The 20,219-nt window shown below is 48.4% G+C and overlaps 1 protein-coding gene across 1 annotated transcript in view; it reads left to right on the top strand.

Moving 5' to 3' along the window:
• Positions 1 to 20,219, top strand: part of ERICH6B (glutamate rich 6B) — a 70,235-nt gene that overhangs the window by 16,532 nt on the left and 33,484 nt on the right. Inside the window, exons 3-7 of the mRNA XM_042973367.1 lie at positions 1,470 to 1,852; positions 7,884 to 7,929; positions 11,374 to 11,549; positions 18,508 to 18,579; positions 19,382 to 19,420. Coding sequence (XP_042829301.1) covers positions 1,531 to 1,852; positions 7,884 to 7,929; positions 11,374 to 11,549; positions 18,508 to 18,579; positions 19,382 to 19,420 — 655 coding nt within the window. The 5' untranslated portion in view covers positions 1,470 to 1,530. The remainder of the gene's footprint in view (positions 1 to 1,469; positions 1,853 to 7,883; positions 7,930 to 11,373; positions 11,550 to 18,507; positions 18,580 to 19,381; positions 19,421 to 20,219) is intronic.

The raw sequence follows: 20,219 nt of genomic DNA on the forward strand, positions 1-20,219 counted from the left end.
AGCCATTAGTGGATTTGTAAGCCCCGGACATCCTGACCTGATTTATATACTCGCACGGACACTCTTCACGGAGAAGGACTACGGGGTGGCAGCAGTGGTCACGGGAAGGCCCGTTTAGAAGGAGCTGCATTAGGGGCGCCTTCGTGGCTCAGTCGGTTGAGCGTCCGACTTCGGCTCAGGTCATGATCTCGCGGTTCGTGAGTTCAAGCCCCACGCTGGGCTCTCTGCTGACAGCTCAGAGCCTGGAGCCTGCTTTGGATTCTGTGTCTCTCTCTCTCTCTGCCCCTCCCCCGCTTGCTCTCTCTCTCCCAAAAAACAAACTTAAAAAAAAAATAACAATAATAATAGAAAGAAAGAAAGAAAGAGCTGCAGTAATTCTGCCTGGAGACGACGCGGCTCACTGTGGGTCATCACAGCGGAGATGGAGAGGAGTAGAAGGATCCCAACATATTTTTAAGCGAGAATGAATCCTTCCGGCCCTCAAGACGTTCGCACTCTGTTGGAAAGAACAGATGGGTACGCAAACCGTGTAATATAGCAAAATAGTTGCTTGAGTGGAGATACAGAAGGTACAGATGGAGCTCAGGGCGGGGCAGGGAAGACGTCGCGGGGAAGCCGAGGTGCTCACAGCTGCGTGCAAGCTGGGGCGTAAAAAGAACTGTTTGCTGAGTAAACTCACCGCGGGTGTGCCTTCCAGCCGAAGAGGCCGTGCCTGTGGTGGCCGTGACCACGTGCCCGGCAGCCCTCCAACTAGAAGGGCCTTTGCTGACCAAGGCCCGGCCACTGTGCCTGTAACCACCCTGCCTGTACCTCTCCCACTGCGCGTGTCTTTTTGTGTCTAGAAACCTGTTTGCGTGACTCCTCTTCTCACCAGATTTCAAGGTCCTGCGAGCCATTCTCTTTTCTTGTTTTCGTGTTTATTTATTTTGAGAGGGAGAGAGCGAGCGAGAGGAGGAGGGGCGGAGAGAGGGAGAGAGAGAATCCCAAGCAGGCTCCACGCGGTCAGCGGAGAGCCCAACGCGGGGCTCCAACTCACGAACCGTGAGATCGTGACCCGAGCTGAAATCCAGAGTCGGATGCTGAACCGACTGAGCCCCCCAGGTATCCCAACATCCTCTTCTTGATTATTGTGGTAACAAATATTTCTTGATGAATAACTAAGTCTCCTCTGATGACTGTACCATTAAACGCCGAGTCACTCCTTCACTCTCCAGCCCTCCAGGCTTACTTCATATTGTGCAGTAATTGCAAAGGTGTTGCCTTCAGGTGTGATCTCTCCTACCCGTTCCTGGAGGGTAAAACCTCTGTTCCCCTTTTTGTGCCTTTTCATGGGCTGCTCTATACCGACGTGCACATTCAAAGGGCCACCCAAACACTAGTGAATGAAATGAGCGAACACGAATGGATATAAATCAATATGCAGTAGCGATTACCCACTAATGGGATTTGATTCCTCTCTTGGTTACCAGGATGGCGAAGTGACCGCCTGCGGCTTGCTGCAGGGTTTCATCTGCTTAATGCTGCCCCAACATGTCTGCTGAAAATGATCAGTCATCAAGAGGAACATCACCCCTTCGCTCTGCCACAATGTCCCAGAATTCCACACAGACCATATCTTCGGAGGAGGATATCGAGGAAGAAGAGTGTTCAGAGAAAGACCATCTATTTCCTGAAGAGGAAGAGTATCTGGAAGAGGAGGAATATCTGGAGGAAGACGACTACCTGGAGGAGGAAAAGTTGCTGAAGGGGAAGGCGTACCCGTATGGAGAGGGGTATGCGAAGGCGGGAGAGCATCTACAGGAGGAAAAGGACCCGGAAGAAGAGTATCTGTCGGGAAAGTATCTGGAAGACGGTGAGTATCTGGACGAGGGAGAGTATCTGAAGGGAAAAGAGTAGGTGTGTGAAGAAGAGTATCTGGGACGGGTATGCGGAAGAGGGCCTTCTAAAAGATAGCAACTGGAGTTTGATGAGCTCTTTATAGATTTTGGGATGAGCACTGGGTGTTGTATGGAAACCAATTTGACAGCAAATTTCATATCTTAAAAAATAAAAAAAAAATAAATAAAATAAATAAATAAATAAAACCTTTTAAAAAAAAAAAAATAAATAAATAAATAAAAGATAGCAACTGGTGGGGCGCCTGGGTGGCTCAGTCGGTTGAGCGTCTGACTTCAGCTCAGCTCATGATCTCACGGTCTGTGAGTTCGAGCCCCACGTCGGGCTCTGTGCTGACAGCTTGGAGCCTGCTTCCGATTCTATGTCTCCCTCTCTCTCTGCTCATGTTCTGTCTCTGTCTGTCTCTCTCTCTTTGTCAAAAATTAATAAACATTTTTTTAACAAAATTTTAAAAGATAGCAACTGTCATCCACCACCACGCCCAGGGAAAAAAGATCAAGCTTGAGATAGAGCCGAGGCTCAATCTGTCAATCCTGCCCTCAGTGCCGACAGGTAGGAACACTCATTCCTGACCACATTCTCCCAATCTCAATAGCTGGGTCCCCAAGAACGGTGCCCACAGAGCAGAGAGGCTTAACGAACATGAAGCACCTATTCATAAACAAAACGAGCAGAATATAGCCCATAACTTGTATCTTTTCCTTATTGCACAAATAACACGTATTTATTGCGGACGTTAGGGAAACTGTATATAAGCGAAACAAAGAAAGCAAAAATCCCTCCCATCCAGAGGGGAATAATCACTTTCCCAATTTGGTTATACCCTCACCAGGCTTTATAAAGTGTTTGTAACCTACTTTTTTAAGGTACATTTATTTATATATTTATATATTGCAATCACACATAAATATATACTTCTAGGAATATCATTTCATGTTATTAAATTTTCTCCAAATCATTTTAATAGCTGCATTGCACTGGATTGTATTTGCAAGCCGTAATATTTTCAATCAATTCCCTATTATTATTAATCATTCATTTCTACTCATTACGTTTGTTTTCCAAACAGCATTTTGAGAAACATCCTTAGAGCTCAATTTTATCAATGACCTCCAATTACTTCCTAGAATACATCCCACGATCTGTTGCTAGGTCAACAGACACTAGTATGCTTCTCAGGGTACCCAGTAGGTCCCCGGAAGGCATCATCTTACTCTGCCGGTGAGTATTTAACTCTGGAGTGATTTCTCTCATCCTGGGGCTGACATTTTTCCAACACGGTTCCCGCAACTGGCACCTGTTCCTTAAACTGGGCTTTATTATTTGGCCCTGGCCTCCCTGTGCCGTTGCTGGCAGCGGCTGATACGCACTTTCTCGCGGGCCTGCGCGGGGCCTTCCCTTGCTGACGTGACTGCTTGGCCTTATATATCCAACCACGTCCAGAAAGCTAAACATCCAGGTCTTCTGCATCATCTTACTGTTGACCTGGAAATAGAACTACATTATTTTTCTGGATCTGGTTCCGTTACCCACTGCAAGCACCTCAGGCAGCTTGATTTTGTGTTTTATGTTTTGTGTTTTCTGGGTTTTTTGTTTTTTTGGTTTCTTGTTTGTTTGTTTGTTTGTTTTGGGGGGCGGGGGATTGGCAGCTTCAACTTTTAAATCCCAGTCTGATTACACACAGCCTGCGTCCAAAACCTGGGTGTTCTCAGCAGCCACACAGGCATTTTTGCCTTTACATCCCCCTTCGCCAAATCAGATGCCACATCCTAGATTCCTGCTACCCCCGAAGAAATTTATTTAGGGCACTGGAGAGATAATTCTCTATTGCTGGGCAACGCTCTTTTGTGTGTGCCTCTCTCCCTCTCGGAATCCTAATATCCCTGCTGTTCAAATACCAGGTGTAATTCCAGTATTGAAAAATAGCATTCAGACCATTTCTTTTGCCCAGTATGAATCAAGCATTCTTAACATGTCCCCTGTATGCACTGGGCCTTTGTAAATATATTACCCACTGGAGTAGGACAAATACAATGTTGTAAAGTGAATGCAACTGTGTATAAAGCAAAAGCTTTGAAAATAAATGCCCTGCTAGCAAAATTTGGAGAGGCACTGCAAAACTGTAGAGGAATGTTAAATGCCTTGAAAGGCACATGGAAGAATGTTTTGGTCTATGAAAACCCAGGGTACTGCGCCAGGCTGCACAAAACAGGTTACATCAAAAAGGGTCTACAACAGGATTTGGAACTTTTCGAAAGAATTTACATCAATATTTCCTTATGTGGAATATTCTACCAATACCTTTAAGATATAAATTGGCTTAGCCCTTGGCACAAGAATGCCTTCCAGACCCATAGCAAATGCTCCGTAAATGCAAATTGAATCGAGCTTAATGCCGTTTGTTTCATAAAGTCAAACACACACGCACGCGTATGCACATACACACACATGCACACACCAGCATTTGTCCTTTAAGATATTTTTATAAATTCATTGGCACCTATAAAATGAGCCCTGGAAATGACAAAACGGGCTCCCCTCTCTTAGGCTGATGGATTAATTACTAGAGACTAGTGCTGGAGCACTATGTTGAGAAAGATTCTGAGGCCCCATTTCGCCCAAGAGGATGGAGAAGCCAGGGTGCCATTTATTTGTCTATCTGGTGGTAGATCACAAAGAACACCGTCTTCTTCCTCCCTCAGGAGCTTCATTGCCTAGGCTGGCATGTCAGATCTCTCCCACTTATTAGTGCGTGAACTTGGGCAAGTCACTGAAGCCCTCTGTGTGCTGGGTTTCTTAACTATCAATTAGGAGTAACAACAGACATACCTTATAGGATATCTGTGAAAATTAAAGGGATTAAATCATGTAAAGCATTATGAACTCTGCCGGGCACATAGCATCGGAAGCCTAGGCAAGTGTTAGCTCCTTTTACTATTACTATTCGTGTATTGTGTTATGTTCCATTACTCTCCTACCATTGACTTGTGAAGGGTAATTTATACTCTCCCCACCACACACCCCACCCACTCAACTTGTGAAGTGGACTTAACACAAAGAGAAGATGCAATGGATCGGGGTGTGGGAGGGATCTGTGCCCCCCACCTAACTACTCTGCAGGCTGGTCAATTTCAGAGACTCCCATTGCCCCGGATAAATCAGGGTAGGGTCATACTAACAACCTGTACCCTCCTCTCTTCTTTAAAGAAATAATTTTCCCCACGGCCTGCGGGGGAAATCCAATAAAATTAGACGAGCAACTTGAATATAAACGCGGCATCAATTGCCACCGAATAATCAATAGCTCCGTGTGACTGATCGCCCCAAGAGGTTCCACGGAGGTTTCGTAAACCGTGGGTGTCCACGCTGCAGGTGTGATGTCAGGGTCAGATGATTCAGCACATGGTGGGGCCGCCCTTGACCTTGGGCATATCACTTAACGTTCTCTAAGTTTCAGTTTGCCTGTACGTAAAACTACCTTTCTTCACAGTGTGGTTGCAAAATGTAAGTGGAAAAGTCTATCTGAAAATGCTTTGAAAGCTCTCCCACCTCCATTGTGAGGTGCAAAAATGCTCTTCTGATCTCACGTGGGCGGGAGGTGCTAGAAGGAAGTGCCATCTTTGTTACTATCATGCCATCGTAGAACAAGAAACCGTTCCATAATGAGGCCCCATTTGGTTTTTTTAGAACCCCAGAACTTCCTGAAGATGCATTCTGCTCGGTGGCAAATAATACCGTAGAGCTGTCGCAGTATATTAATTTTGATTCATAATGTTTTTGCCCAATTGTATTTTGATACGCGGAATCTGCCGGATTTGATTTTCTTTACCCTCGCTGCCCCCACCCCCTCTCCCACAGCTCCAGATGCCGTTTGGCCCACATGCTATTATCATTCAGTGGCCATTTCCAGTTAAGAGTTGATGCCCCAACAACCCTTTCCAACGGGGTACCCAGCAGTTTTCTGTGTACTGAAGGAGAAAGGTTTGCAATATATTGATAAGGCAGGGACGGGAGAGCCAGCCAATTTGTCAGGCAGGAAACTTCACAGATGGTGACAGAGCTTTGCAACCAGCCTGCCTTGAGTTGGAACTGGTGAGGGAGTTGCTGAGCCCCAAGGCCAGTCGCTCACAGCCTCCACTCTGCTCCGGAACAAATGGCATCACTTTCTGTACGTGTCTCTCTATGTGTCTTGCCCAAGGTCAGGAGCACAGTGCAGTGGCATTGGCGTGTGTTGTATATTTCACGATCTTTGTCCCCTTAACTTCTCCCAGCCATTATTTGTCTCCACTTTGCAAATGCAGAACCTGGAGTCAGAGAGAGGGTAGGTGACTACTCCACGGTCACGGGAAGCCATTAAAGGAAACAGGACAGGCTCCCAAGGCTTCTCTTCTCTTCCTCTTGTAATCACCTCTGTCTTTTCTCCTTTCCTTCCTCCTTTCATTCTTTGTTTTGGCTTTTTAATAACTTATGTGCATATTTTAATTTTAGGAGAATGGCATTAACAAAAATAAAATCTACTTTTGTTTATTTATTTGTTTGTTTGCTTTTGAGAGAGAGAAAGCACACAAGCGAGGGAGAGAGAGAATCCCAACCAGGCACCATGCTCAGTGCAGACGCCAAGGCAGGACTCAATCCCACGACCTGAGATCAAGACCTGAGCTGAAATCAAGAGTCAGGTGCTCGACCAACTGAGCCACTCAGGCACCCCTTGCTTTTGTTCATTTTTTTAAATTGAAAACTTGGAAAGCAGAGAGCAGCAAAACATTGTCCACTCTACCAACATTCAAATATAAATAGAGCTGATTCACTTTTTAGTGATTCTCATTCTGTCCTTCCACTCTTATTTCTTCTCTATTTGGTGGTGGTGGTGCTCCTTGTTTTGCAGTTTTGTTTTCATTGTTTTAAACACACGGTACGTGCAACTTTGTATTTTACTTTTGTAACCGTGTCGTGACTTGAACATTTGCCCATGTCGATTGGTTTTTGCAGACATCATTTTAACATCCAAGTAATATTCCTCAATAATACTCTGTCTCATGGGTAAACTGTGGGCAAGGAAAAGCGTTGAACATCGAAGTTCCAGACTTCAAATTCTGGTTCTTATCTCTTTCCTCCTTCCATTCTACCGGTCTCTATTATGAGAATTGGTGGCATATTTTATCCCAGTTGTGCACGAAATTCCTAACGTATCATTCCAGGCAAATGGGTAATTAAATGACACAAACAGCCTCTTTGACATTAAAACTAAATTGTAAAATATTTATATTTTAAGATTAAAATATTAACATGTATATTAATTAATATTTATGTTATGTTTAATACTCGTATTAAAATATTAAATAAAAAATATTTAATACTCGTATTAAAATAAAATATTAATATTAAAATTAAAATATTAAAATATTCTGAACCTCAGTTACCTCTTCTGTACAGATAGCCTTCACCTTGGGACAGAAGGAGGCCTGATAACCCGAAGATTAACAAAGCAAACTTGAATTTCCAAAATCCATGCTTTCATGAACATTATCTTCTTGAGTTCTCCTTGACTTTATGAAATTTAACGTTGTAATTTCTAAAGGAAACCATTAAGAGAGACAATACTAACGACAAGTAAAAATAGAAATATTCTACAAATCGGGGCCTCTCCACCCCAAACCTAGCATCACATACTTGACAGCACTTTTTTTTTTAAATGTTTTATTTATTTTTAAGACAGAGACAGAGACAGAGCATGAGCGGGGAGGGGCAGAGAGAGAGAGGGAGACACAGAATCCGAAGCAGGCTGCAGGCTCTGAGCTGTCAGCACTGAGTCCGACACGGGGCTCGAACTCACGAACTGTGAGATCATGACCTGAGCCGGAGTCGGACGCTCAACCGACTGAGCCACCCGGGCACCCCGACCACACATTTTTAAATAAGAAAAAAAAAAAAAAAAAAAAAAAGATGCCTTCTTTTTTTTCAATATTGTCCTGTTCTTTTTCCAATAGAATTCAATATGATGTATTCATGGAAAAACCTGCCTGTCCTTACAAGGTAATAGTTTTCTTTTTGGATAAATCGGATGGAAATTCGTGCTTAGGGATGCTGCTTCCGGAGCCTTTGCGTCCCGAAGCCGGGGAGCAGGGGGGTGGGGTGGCAGTGCAGGGGACAGGCCCCCTGGAGAAGGAGGGGTTGCGGTGGAGGGACGGGGGTCTTGGGGAGTCACACAGAAAGGACCTCCCACCACTGCCTTCTGCCACTCGGCCACTCACAGGGTGAGAGACAGTTCCCAAGGTCCAATTCCTGGATGCCCAGCACTACAGAGAGGAAAGGGCAGGAGCCATCTGAGTCCGCAGACAAGGTCTCAACCTGGGAGAGGTGGCAAGGGGCTTGCGGCCGTGCTCACCGTAAACACAATGCCCAAAAGAGAGTTGCCATCTGCCTCGTTCAGGCATGTCAATGCCTCCTTCTATGCGCTCAGCTCTGCAGAAACCAAGGTGGGGGGTACCCCCGACTTCCCACTCACAGGCCTTGTCCTTGTGTCTCCTCCCCCACAATCCCTCCTCAAAGGATGATTGGGGGGGGGGCAGGGGGACATTTGTGTCCACCGGTGAAGTGGGTTGGCATTAGATACAAAGAAAGCACGAGGCCAGTTCGGTTATGGTGAGACGCAGGAAGGAGACCCCTGCTGCTCCGCATTCGGAGCCCACAGGTTACAACTTGAGGGCTACCCCTCAGCCCCGTGAGCCCGCCGGGTCCTGCGCTCCAGGCTGCACACTGCGGGAGGCTGAGCACCGGTGGGTCTGACGGCCTCGCCTCCACTGAAGCAACACCTCAAAGGGAGGGGCTCTTCCGAGGCCCCTTCACCTCCATTGCTGATACCCACAGCGTGTTAAGCAATGTGGCAGGGACCACTGGAAAGGCTGTGACTGGAACAGGGACTCGAGCACCAGGCTGCTTGAGTTCGAATGTCAGCGGCTCCACCCAGCCCGCTATGTGCCCCAGGGCAGCCATGTAATCTCCTGCGGCCCCAGACTCTTCCTTCATAAAATGGGGACAGTAAGAATTTCAGCCATATGAGGCTATGGTCGGGATGAAAGGAGTAGTAACTCACAGGGCTCCCTGAGAACCGTGACCAGTGCACACGACGTGTTCAGTAAGCGCTGTGGCTCGTTGTCATTCCTGGCCTGCCCTCCAGGAGCCACCGCATGGAAACTTAGCACGCCTGTGACAAGAGTCATGATTCCTGGTCAGCTTTGACCTAAACGTATGCACCCTTCCAGCCCTTTATTCATATTCCAGCTGAGTGGCTTTCCTGTCACCGAGGAGTGCATGAGGATCAGAGGGGCCCTGGGGCCTCACCTGTGTCTGTCACATGCTTTTTGGCTTGGCTCCCAGAGTCCAGGTCTGGGCCATGGGTGCTCAGAGAGCCCCTGGCTTTTCCTGGCACAAGGTTGCTGAGACACTGAAACTGTGCAAACCACTTCAGGCAGGACGTGTTACGCTCATATGTGTTTGTTAAGGCAGGGGGTGGGAAAAGGAAGCAGGTTCAGGTTCAGCAGCGTTTCGTGGGTCCCTGATAAACAGGAAGGCTCCCTCTCCCACTTCTACACGCATGCCCTGAAGGTCCCCCACCCCGTGCACACCAGGCCCCTCCCCCACTCTGAAACAGCTGACCACACAGGCCTGCAACCATCCACGCTCCCCAGGATCCAGGATCCATGGCTCTTCCTGAACGCTTCCACTGCAGACGGGGCAGGGAGCTGGTGTTTGGCTCAGGAGGCCAGAACCCCAGCCCCGCCTCCACAGGTGCCCCAGAGACCCTGCACCGTCCCAGCCCAAGGCAGGTGTGGCAGGCAGGGAGGATGTTGAGTAAATGTACATGGCGATGGCAATGACCAGATAGGGCCACCATTACCTTACCTATAACCCCCCCATCGTGTTTGGCTGCTTTGACTCCTCAGAGTCCTTTCATGGGGACTTGCATTACCTCTCGGGGTCACCAGGGAGTGAGACAGGACAGGCATCATCCCGCTAAAAAGATAAAGGCCAGGAGAGTCTCCTGATCTGGCCTTGAGGCCCGGAACAGGGCAAGGGTTGACACTTGCCTGAAGAGCTTACCTATGTCCACCAGCTCTCGATCCCTGTGGTCACCTGATCTAGGATCTGCCATCTTGCCACTTGACCCCACTGCTCCTTTTTAGTGGCGCATCCTGAGAACACAGCCACTTTGCCTTAGCCTGAGAACATAGCCACTTTGCCTTAGCCTCAGGCTGGCACAGACCCAGGCCTTCCCACGGGCCCCTTGGAAGTGAAACGAGATCTGTCTGTAGCTCCCACAGGCACTGAGCCTCCCGGGTACAGCAAGTGGCCTCCTCCCCTCTCCCTCAACCTCTTCACCCCCCCCCCCAGCCTCAGAATGCAGCCCCCTCCCCGTCCCCCTCTGTGTAGGGGAACCCTGACCCACACAGGGAACAGGCCTGTCGCTGAAGGGCCACCGAACCCAGTAAGAACCTTCTGGGACCTTACCTCCCCAGTAAGAACAACAGCAGCTAAGACCACGTTGCCCACTGTCGTCTCGTCTCGTCCCCACCGGTGGGGACCTATGAGGGAGGTATGATTATCAGAAAGGTGCAGAAGCTGAAGCACAGAGAAGTTAAGTAGGTTACCCAAAGTTACTCCACAATCGTGCAAGAGCCAAGATTTAAGCTCGGGTCGTTTGACACCGAAGTCCGTGCTTTGTCTACCAACCCCAGTCGCCACCCACTTGGGTTGGCGTTGTCCCTCACGCTTGTCTCTGCCATTTGACCGGTTTACATGAGGTGACCTCAGGGCTGAAATACCCCCAAAGACCCCTCTCGTCCCTTTGAATTATGGGTTTCTGTTCCCACTTAAAAGCCAGAGATTCCCGAGGAAGAACACAGCTGTGGTGTTTTGGGGTTGCCCCTTTTGATACTAAGCTGTCAAATGGCAGGATCTCTGCCTCACAGCCACTGCTCTGTCAGAAGGCCCTGTGGAAACCTTTCTCCATAATGGCGGTATCTGTGGTGGGCAGACTAGAGGGGACAGGCCTCAGGGCTTGATTTTAGGCTGCAGGATCTACTTTGGTATTTTTTCCCACTCTTTCTGAGGCAGAAAGGGCCACTGAAATGGGCAGGGTCATAACGAGGAAGGACAGAGAATGTTCTGCAACACTAGAGTGTCAGTAATGGAAGCCTGGCCCGTTGGCCTTTGAAGGCATCCGTAGAGACTTCTACTCCAAACGAAGCAGCAGTTGGCGACGTGGGGCTACGCCGCCCGGAATGGCTCATGGGCCTATTTACCACCATCTACAAGCTGGTCCCTCTCAACCTGCGACATCCACCATCTGGGACGGGCAGAGTCTGCAGGAGACGGAGGGTAGCACCCCACCCCCACTTTCCCAGCAGGCCATAGAACCCAGTGCCTGCCCGGACCCCTGTGTGGAAGTTGACCCGCCCCTGTGCTCCCTTCTGACAGGGAACCCGCTCAGGGGACCACCTTCTACGCCGCCCCTCCTTTCATCTCTGAATTGTCCCACGAGTCTCCATACCATGATGCGATGCCTTCCACATCCTCCGTGCAGCAAGATGGAGAACTTCTGGCCTGGCATGACGAGAGCACGCAGACAGAATGGATCTATGAGACTAAGTTGGGTAAGGAGAACTGCCCCCTGCTGGCCATCACACAGGGGGCTGGAGGGGGCATGCATTCCGTGCGTGCGAAAGAGCGGGGCTCCCGCATTGCCTCTCATGCTAATGACAGATATTTCTTCCCGTGCCATTCGATATGGTACTTTAGGGAAAAAGTTAAACTCCTCTACTAGCCCTGCCACCCCCATCCTCCAGCCCAGACCCCCCTCAGAGAAAGAGCATCAGCAAAGTGCTAGAACAAATACCTTTTTCAATCTTCCCCTCTCTTTTCATTAGCCTTCCTGTTCCCGTTCTACATGAACACAGGCCCTATTTCCCTCGGGGACATAGGCCATTACCTTCCCAGATTACAGACTGGTTCCTCGGGGTGATGGGCTGTATCCGGATGATCACGTGGACAGTGGCAAATGGGATTCTGTCTCAGCAGGCAGGCAAAGCCAGCCCGGATTCAGAACCAGCCAAAATCATCGGCAGCGTCAACTTTTGTAGCCACAGCCTGGAGAGACTCCAGAGACAGTTTGACAAGATTGCGTTGAGAATCTTAATCCTCTACCCAATTAAGCCCAAAGTCCCCTCACTCTAGGATCCTGGGACGGCACACTGAATAGCATTTCTTGCCGTTATTAATAATTTAAATCCCGCCTTCGTGAGATTGATCCATCACGGGTTCACAGATTCATTTCACATCTGTAGTCATGGCAGCGGTAAATTAGATTCCCCCATCACCCCCCCCCCTTCCCTGCCTGCACCCGTGCCTGCTATATTTTGTAGCTCGAATGTGGTTAAATGAAATTAAGAGCCAGAAACCCTATGAGGGAGGGGGGAGAGGCAGAGGGCAGGGCCACGCAGGCCAGGAGCCCAGTGGCGCGGGCAGCCCAGGCAGGATGAAGAGTATGTTATGGGCTAAATCAGTTCGTGTGGGACTTCGGTCAGCACGTGAGCTCCGAGGGATCCCTGAGAACTGGAACCATTTCAAAGTCAATAAGCATGACAGCTGGGGAGAATCTGAGCATTTATCTAAATATTCATAAGCAGGATTCTTAAAGTCATTTACTGGGTAATAGCCTGTAAAGGGCCAGTGCTAAGCTTGAAAGGATGTGGGAGGGAAGAAAGAAGATAGAAGAAGGCTGGGGGGAGGGAAGGGGGGGCACCAAAGCCTGTCCTTATAGCTGTGGACCCACCTCCAGAGAGAGAGAGCCTCCTGCCGTCATTGTTTTATCTGACGTGTTCATTCATGATCCTTTCGGTCCCTAAGCTTAATTTACAGAGCTAGTCATGTCTGTGTCTAATTTAGGTCTGAAGCACTCTGCATATTTGGTCTGTAGGGGCACGTTTTGCAGCTAAGTATCTTTTTAACACTGAGTTCTTTACAGCCAGCATATGTTTGGTGTTTATTAAAAGTCTAGCCACCCACGGGAAGTGCCTGCTGATCAAATATTGTGACATGGGTGGCTTGGGCCAAAGATGTGCTCTGGGTTGGAGGCTCTAAGCCAGGACCAGGGACACACCCAGGTTCCTGCATTTACGTGAAGGGGTGGTGCTCACAGCAGAGGTCGAAACACAAGGGACAGCAGGCAATTCTCTAAAATTTGTGGAGGTTTTTCTTTCCCCTTCTGCCGTGGATTTGCAAGCCATCCTTTGGAGAGCACGGCTAACAGTTGGGCCAAATGTGCCTATAACATGTACATGATTATGTCTGGGCAATGGGATGGGGCAAACCGATGGCAAAGATACTTCCTTCTGAAGTGAAAGAGTTGTAAGAGAAAGTGACGGTGTGCAGGAAAAAACCAGGAAGTACGGAGGTCCAGGAAGGTGCAAGGGCTCAAACCCACGTCAAGAGGAGAGAGAGGCAAGTGACACAGGGAAAATGATGCGTGGGTGACGGGATGGGGCCCATGCCATGAAGGAAAGCCAGTCCTTCTGCAGCTGGAGTACAGAACACTAAGGACTCCCAAGGAGGCAAGACACAAAAAAGAATCTGCTTTCAGCCCGGGGCAGGAGCCACCCACCCACTTGTTGGAGAAACACAGACATTCAAGGCAAAAACAAGCCAAAACGCTGGCTGTGTAGGGCTGAGGGCCAGTGGGAACAGCAGAGGTGAGAGCAGGCATCGATAATGCGATTCCTCCGGGTCCGGGACTGTGCATCCCTGCCCCAGATTTCCTGTAAAGATGCAGACTTCCAGCCTTATCAGGATCCCTGTCTGCATTCTTAACAACATCCCCAGAGGATTCATAGGCATGGGAACGCTGGAGAACCAGAGAACCTCAAGTGGAGGATAAATTTCACGGGGGCTAGGTTCCTCTTTTTAAAGCATTTGTAAGTTATGGGATTGTTCAACCCCCGCGGGCCAGAAACAGCATTTTACATGGCAAGGCCCTTCTCAACAAATAAGACTTTGAACCGAATGTGGAGGGAAAACACCCAGATAAATCCTTGAAACCTATTACTACGGAGAGTGGCAGTCTGATACTGAAGCTAACAGTCTGATACTGATACACAGTCTGATACTGTGCTAACGGCACAAGAAATGCCTCATGACGTATGTAAGGAAGTGTTCCGAGGGAGGACCAGGAAGGCTATTGATGGCCTCAGGTGTCTACCTATCCAGGCACAGAGGAGGATCGTAAAGAACTGCAGAAGATCTGGGGCGCCTGGGTGGCTCAGTCGGTTAAGCGTCCGACTTCAGCTCAGGTCATGATCTCGCGGTCCGTGAGTTCGAGCCCCGCATCGGGCTCTGGGCTGATGGCTCGGAGCCTGGAGCCTGCTTCTGATTCTGTGTCTCCCTCTCTCTCTGCCCCTCCCCCGTTCATGCTATGTCTCTCTCTGTCTCAAAAATAAATAAACGTTAAAAAAAAATTTATTAAAAAAAAGAACTGCAGAAGTTCTAACACAGAGCATTATGCCTATGGCTGTAAAAATCCTCAAGACTCAGTGCCTGGCACATAGTAAGCCTGTGTGAGTATACTGTAAATATTTGTTAAATACTTGCAAAATTGTTGTTTAATCCTCACCTGACTCAGGACCAGATATGGTGATAGGAGGGTGTATCCTACTCCCCAAAAAAGTCTTGGTAGGAAGGGGGCTCCGTATAGAAAGATGTATATACAAAGAGATACTGTCCGTATAGGAATGTGGGTGGGGATAAACAGAGGGAGGAAGGGCTGTCAGTGGAGTTTACTTCAAGCCACCTGGCCGGATGGAGAAGACGGTTGGAAAACTCCGCAAAGTGCAGACCAGTGCCGTTTCCTCCAGTAGACTCAGATTTTGAAAGATCACACGCAGAGGCTAAAAAGATGAGAAGGTTACCTGCGATAAAGGTAGGAAAATGGCTCAAACTTAAGAATAGTGCCAGGAGAGCTGAAGCCCAGGACAAACTTATTCTTCCCAAAAAGTCATTGTTGTCACCATCCCCCTCACCACCACCATCATCATCATCATCATGCAGGCAGCCACAAAAAAAGAGGGTCGTTTTAAAATATGATTAGGGTTGGGAGCCTGGGTGGCTCAGTCAGTTAAGCCTCCAACTTCAGCTCAGGTCATGATCTCACAGCTTGTGAGTTCAAGCCCCGCATCGGGCTCTGTGCTGACAGCTCAGAGCCTGGAACCTGCTTTGGATTCTGTGTCTCCCTCTCTCTCCGCCCTTCCCCCACTTGCGCTCTTTCTCTCTCTCTCTCACAAAAATAAATAAACGTTAAAGATTTTTTAGAAATAAATAAAATATGATTGGGGCAAGAAGAAGATCAAGGTAAACAGGGACACTGTTTATAGTGCAATTCGGAGGAACGAGTCAGAGAAAGTCAGGTTCTTTGCTATTTAATTTTGACTTCTCTAAGAAGGAAAAGTGATCTCTGGATTGAAATAGATGCCACAAAATTAGGCAAGAAATAGCAGAAACCAAAGGCTGGTGAAAAGATCAGAAGGGAACGATAACTCCGTGTCCTGACCGGGATAAAACATACACCAGAATATCTATAGAGCGAGAGTGGCTTAATCACATGCATGGTTTTTGAGGAAATGGGAAATGAGTCTGTGCGACCAACCCGGGGCAAAAATACTGAATGCAAAATGGTCACAAGAAACCAGCATAGGCTAAGGACAAATCAAGGTCCCTTCTTGACGAAGTTAGTAGATCGGGGGAACTGTGGTAACCCAGTAGGCCCACGTTCCATAAGGGGGTTCATTTGCAAAGCCTTCCTGCTATTCCGTGGACGAGATGGAGAGGTGTCAGGTGGATGCTAATGGAAAATGATAGAATGAGAACTGTCGAATAACCACCCAGAGATACTGTTTAAGGATCAGAGTCAACCCAGTTTCTAGTGGGGAGCCACAGGGCTCGGGACATTTTAGCACAGACCTGGATACGGACGGAGGAGGGATATTTATATTTGCAGACGACCTGAAGCTGTTGGTTGATGGGGATAATGCAATCAGATTCTAAACAATCCTGACAGGCGGAAACATTGACCCGGGACTAGCTACATAAAGTGCAGCGCTAACTTAGAGCGGATCCTGCTTTGAAGCCCACAGAAACGGTAGGATGGGAAAGTACAAAGTACAAAGTACAAGTACAAAGGCCTGTTAGGGGTAGACACTTTACTCATCCACAAGTTTAAGAAGTCAGTGGTATGACTGATGTGAGTACTGGAAAAGTTAGCGTAACCAAATATGGTTAAAAGATGATACAAACGGAAATCAGTCCTGCTTTAGCCAGCCCCGGGACAGTTGTTCAGCGTGAGGACTGCCACGCCGCATGAGAGTTGGACGCAGACTCGGAGGAGAGAGCGGCGTTAGGCAGACTCAGAGGCTGCGTCATCCGCAGACGTGTTGGCACCAAGGGGGTGGCAAGCCTGGAAGACGCGTGGCTCTGAGAGAGGATAACTGCCTTCAAGCATCGATGCTCTCCGCACAAGGACGAGGTCTGACTCTGCCTGTGCGCTGAAGGGCTAGAGTAGGACCGCCTTTGGGGGAATACGTTCAAAAAAAAAAAAAATCCCTAACAGAGCTATGCCACAGTGGGATGAGTTTTCTTCTTTTTTATTTGATTTTTTTACATTTTTTTTAAAATTTTTTTTTAACGTTTATTTATTTTTGAGACAGAGAGAGACAGAGCACGAACAGGGGAGGGTCAGAGAGAGAGGGAGGCACAGAATCGGAAGCAGGCTCCAGGCCCTGAGCTGTCCGCACAGAGCCCGACGCGGGGCTCGAACTCACGAACTGCGAGATCATGACCTGAGCCGAAGTCGGCCACTTAACTGACTGAGCCACCCAGGCGCCCCTATTTTTTTATTTTTTTAATGACGTTGAATTTATTAATAGTTTCCTTTATAAGTTACAATTTTTATCTTGTTGAAGGAGTTCTTCAACTCAAAAACAACAAAGTTCTTCTCCAGTATTTTCTCTTTTTTCCCCTTTTTTTAATGAATATAATTTATTGTCAAATTGACTTACCTACAACACCCAGTGCTCATCCCAACAAGTGCCCTCCCCAATGCCCATCACCCATTTCCCCCTCTCTCACCCACTCCATCAACCCTCAGTTTGTTCTCTGTATTTAAGAGTCTCTTCTGGTTTCCCTCCCTCCCTCTCTGTTTGTAACTATTTTTCTCCCTTCCCTTCCCCCATGGTCTTCTGTTCAGTTTCTCAAGATCCACATATGAGCGAAAATATATGATATCTGTCTTTCTCTGACTGACTTATTTTACTCAGCATAATACCTTCCAGTTCCATCCATGTTGCTATAAATGGGAAGATTTCATTCTTTTTCATTGCCAAGTAGTATTCCATTGTATATATAAACCACATCTTCTTTATCCATTCATCAGCTGATGGCCATTTGGGCTCTTTCCATAATTTGGCTATGGTTGAAAGCGCTGCTATAAACATTGGGAGCGGCTAAAATGAACAAACCAGGAAACTACAGACGCCGACGAGGATGCGGAGAAACGGGAACCCTCTTGCACTGCTGGTGGGAATGCAAACTGGTGCAGCCGCTCTGGAAACCAGTGTGGAGGTTCCTCAGAAAGTGAAAAATAGAACTACCCTACGACCCAGCAATAGCACTGCTAGGAATTTACCCAAGTGCCACAGGAGTGCTGATGCATCGGGGCATGGGATGAGTCTTCTTAAAAGCTGGAGAGGTCCTTGACTGCAGAGGGCTCAGCCTCAGCTAAAGGACTGATAGTCACGGATGCTGCGTGGGTGCGGGAGGCTTGTGTCCTGACCCCTTGGCCCAGGCTCGAATCCTGACACCCCCGGGGGCAGGCGGAGCAGTTTGCCTCTGCTTTTTGACCACTGGCCTGCTAGTCTCTGCTGTGCACACATAGGACTTACATACAGGACGCGTGTGTGCGCATGCATGGGTATAGGGATAGGAAGAGGGAGAGGTGAGGAGGGCACAAAAAGGAATAGGGACTACAAGATCCCGCCAGACATAAAATAACGATAACCAAGAACTTACAAAAGTCCTCAGAAAATACAGTAGCCTCCCATTGCGTATCTTAGCGGATCGTACTAGATAGCCCCCTTGTGTCCCGGCCAGCTCCCATCGAACACTCCTCAGAGAGCAACAGGAGGGCAGACATGCCCACTTCCCGTAGTGACACGCATACCCCATACATTTCCACATGGCTTTGGAGCGACTTGGAACTCCAAAATCTCCCCCCATACTGTTCTGTCTATCCTGAGGATCCTAACTGGCCCTGTGGTGACCAGAGGAGAAGGCCACAGAGGGGCTACGTGTCCCGACCCCTGGTTCACCGCAGTCCTAGATAAGTTAGCGGAACTAAAGAGGAGGACGAGAGGCAGGGGGTGCCACCAGTGCCCTCCAATCTGCTCGTCCCCTCTCGCGATCAGCCTTGGGCATCGAGGAAGAACTTCGGGCCCTAAATGTCTAATATGGACCCCTCGGAAAGTGGGAGTTTAAAATCGCTAACGGCCACCTTCTCCTGTCTCTCAACAGCACCTGCAAAATCAAAATCAAAACTAAAACTCTCCACAACCACACTAACCACTGCGAAGTCAGATTTGGAAGGTATTGAAATCTTATGATCTTACGATGATTTTAAATGACTTGTAGAAGTTAACAAATCCATCCACAAGAAGGTAAGAATAACAGGATGAGCATGCCCCCGGCCAAAGAGAGACCTCCTTTGACCTTTTAGGATACAGCGATCTTACCTAAGGCCAGTGGCCAAGGCATTATTTCTAGGGCTTGGTGCCAGGCTCAGGGACCAAGGAAGAAACAGAGCCAAAGGGTACAGTGCTTTTAAATTTGAATGAGAATTGAATTTTGAAAAGGGAGGTGAGGGTATTTACCACTGGAATTGGAAGGAAAGATAATAGGTTACCCCTACTCAGTTTTTTCCGCGACATTTACTGTATACCTACCGACACTTATTTGTTCACCTACTGCGTACTGGGCAGGATATAAGATGGACAAAACCATCACAACCTCTGACAGACAGTGGCCACGCTTGCAGTGAATGTAGCAGAGCATGTAGAGTTGTTGAATCGCTACGTTGTGCACCTGTTCCTCCAGGAGCTCAGTGTGCCCGTGAAAAGAAAAAAATGACACCTTCTCAGAATTTAAATTCTGGTGGGCGGGATGAAATGTGAACAGAGGGAGGGGAATCACTATTTGTCGAGAACGTAAGCAACAGGCCTCAAACCGCCAAAGACGGTGGAAGCCACTTACCCCAAAACCCACGATCTCCACTCTGGTCTCCCCCAGCTATTTGGGACGTGCTTTTTAAACTGATTCCCTCAGGGACCCAAAGGTCCAGACAAGTTCACCATACCACATCCTATCAATAATTGTTGCTACTCTTTTTCAGTGTGTGCTACCCCTGACGTGGCTCATGAGGAGGAAAGTGGTAAGCGCCCGGCATAATATATCCAAAGATCCCTGCTCCCCGCAGAGTGTCCTGGGCTGTGGGGTGGAGCCCCGGGAGGGTGGGGCCCTTGCTGGACCAGCTTGCACCAAGTCCTTGAGAGGACCCGGGGCCGTGCTGGGCACACGGCCTCTGAACTTGGATGGGTTTCCGTGTCCTTTCCTGAAGAGGAGGAATAGAATGAGAAACAGAGAGAGGGTCTCTGGAGCAAGACGGAATGACCTGGGAGAGAAGTTCATCCCTTACTCAGGAGCCCCACATTTCAAGAGGGTCTAGCTGGCTGCCGGCATCCCCGAGGGCTGGGCAGCAGGGCTTGACAAGGACGCAAGGGCCCGTCCAAATAGACATATCCAATGGCACCTTGGTAGGGAATAAATTGGAGCCCCCACAAATGGTGCCTTGAAACACGTTCATTCTTTATTAAGGAGGGCTTAATAGGAGGAATCCTATGAAGGGGAAGGACAGGAGGGAATCCTGATGGTGGCAAAATCCCCACTGACACCTCCCACCCTCACACCCAAAGCAAAGCCCCACAATTAACCAGGCCCATCCTATTAGAAACAATTTAGGGACTATAGTATCTTGTCTTTCAACATGGTAGGGGCTGAGGGGGAGATTAAGTCTGGGACACACAGGTGGCTTATCAAACAAACTCTCAGACTCTAGACAATGTATCCCACCCACTACCCAACCCCCCCCCCCCAGAAGGGTACCGATCAATAGAATTGTCTTCATCTTAATCCATTTCCAGGGAGGGTTTAGAGCTGTGCTGCTCAAACTT

This window comes from Panthera tigris, chromosome A1, assembly GCF_018350195.1.
Source record: "Panthera tigris isolate Pti1 chromosome A1, P.tigris_Pti1_mat1.1, whole genome shotgun sequence".
Taxonomy (NCBI): domain Eukaryota; kingdom Metazoa; phylum Chordata; class Mammalia; order Carnivora; family Felidae; genus Panthera; species Panthera tigris.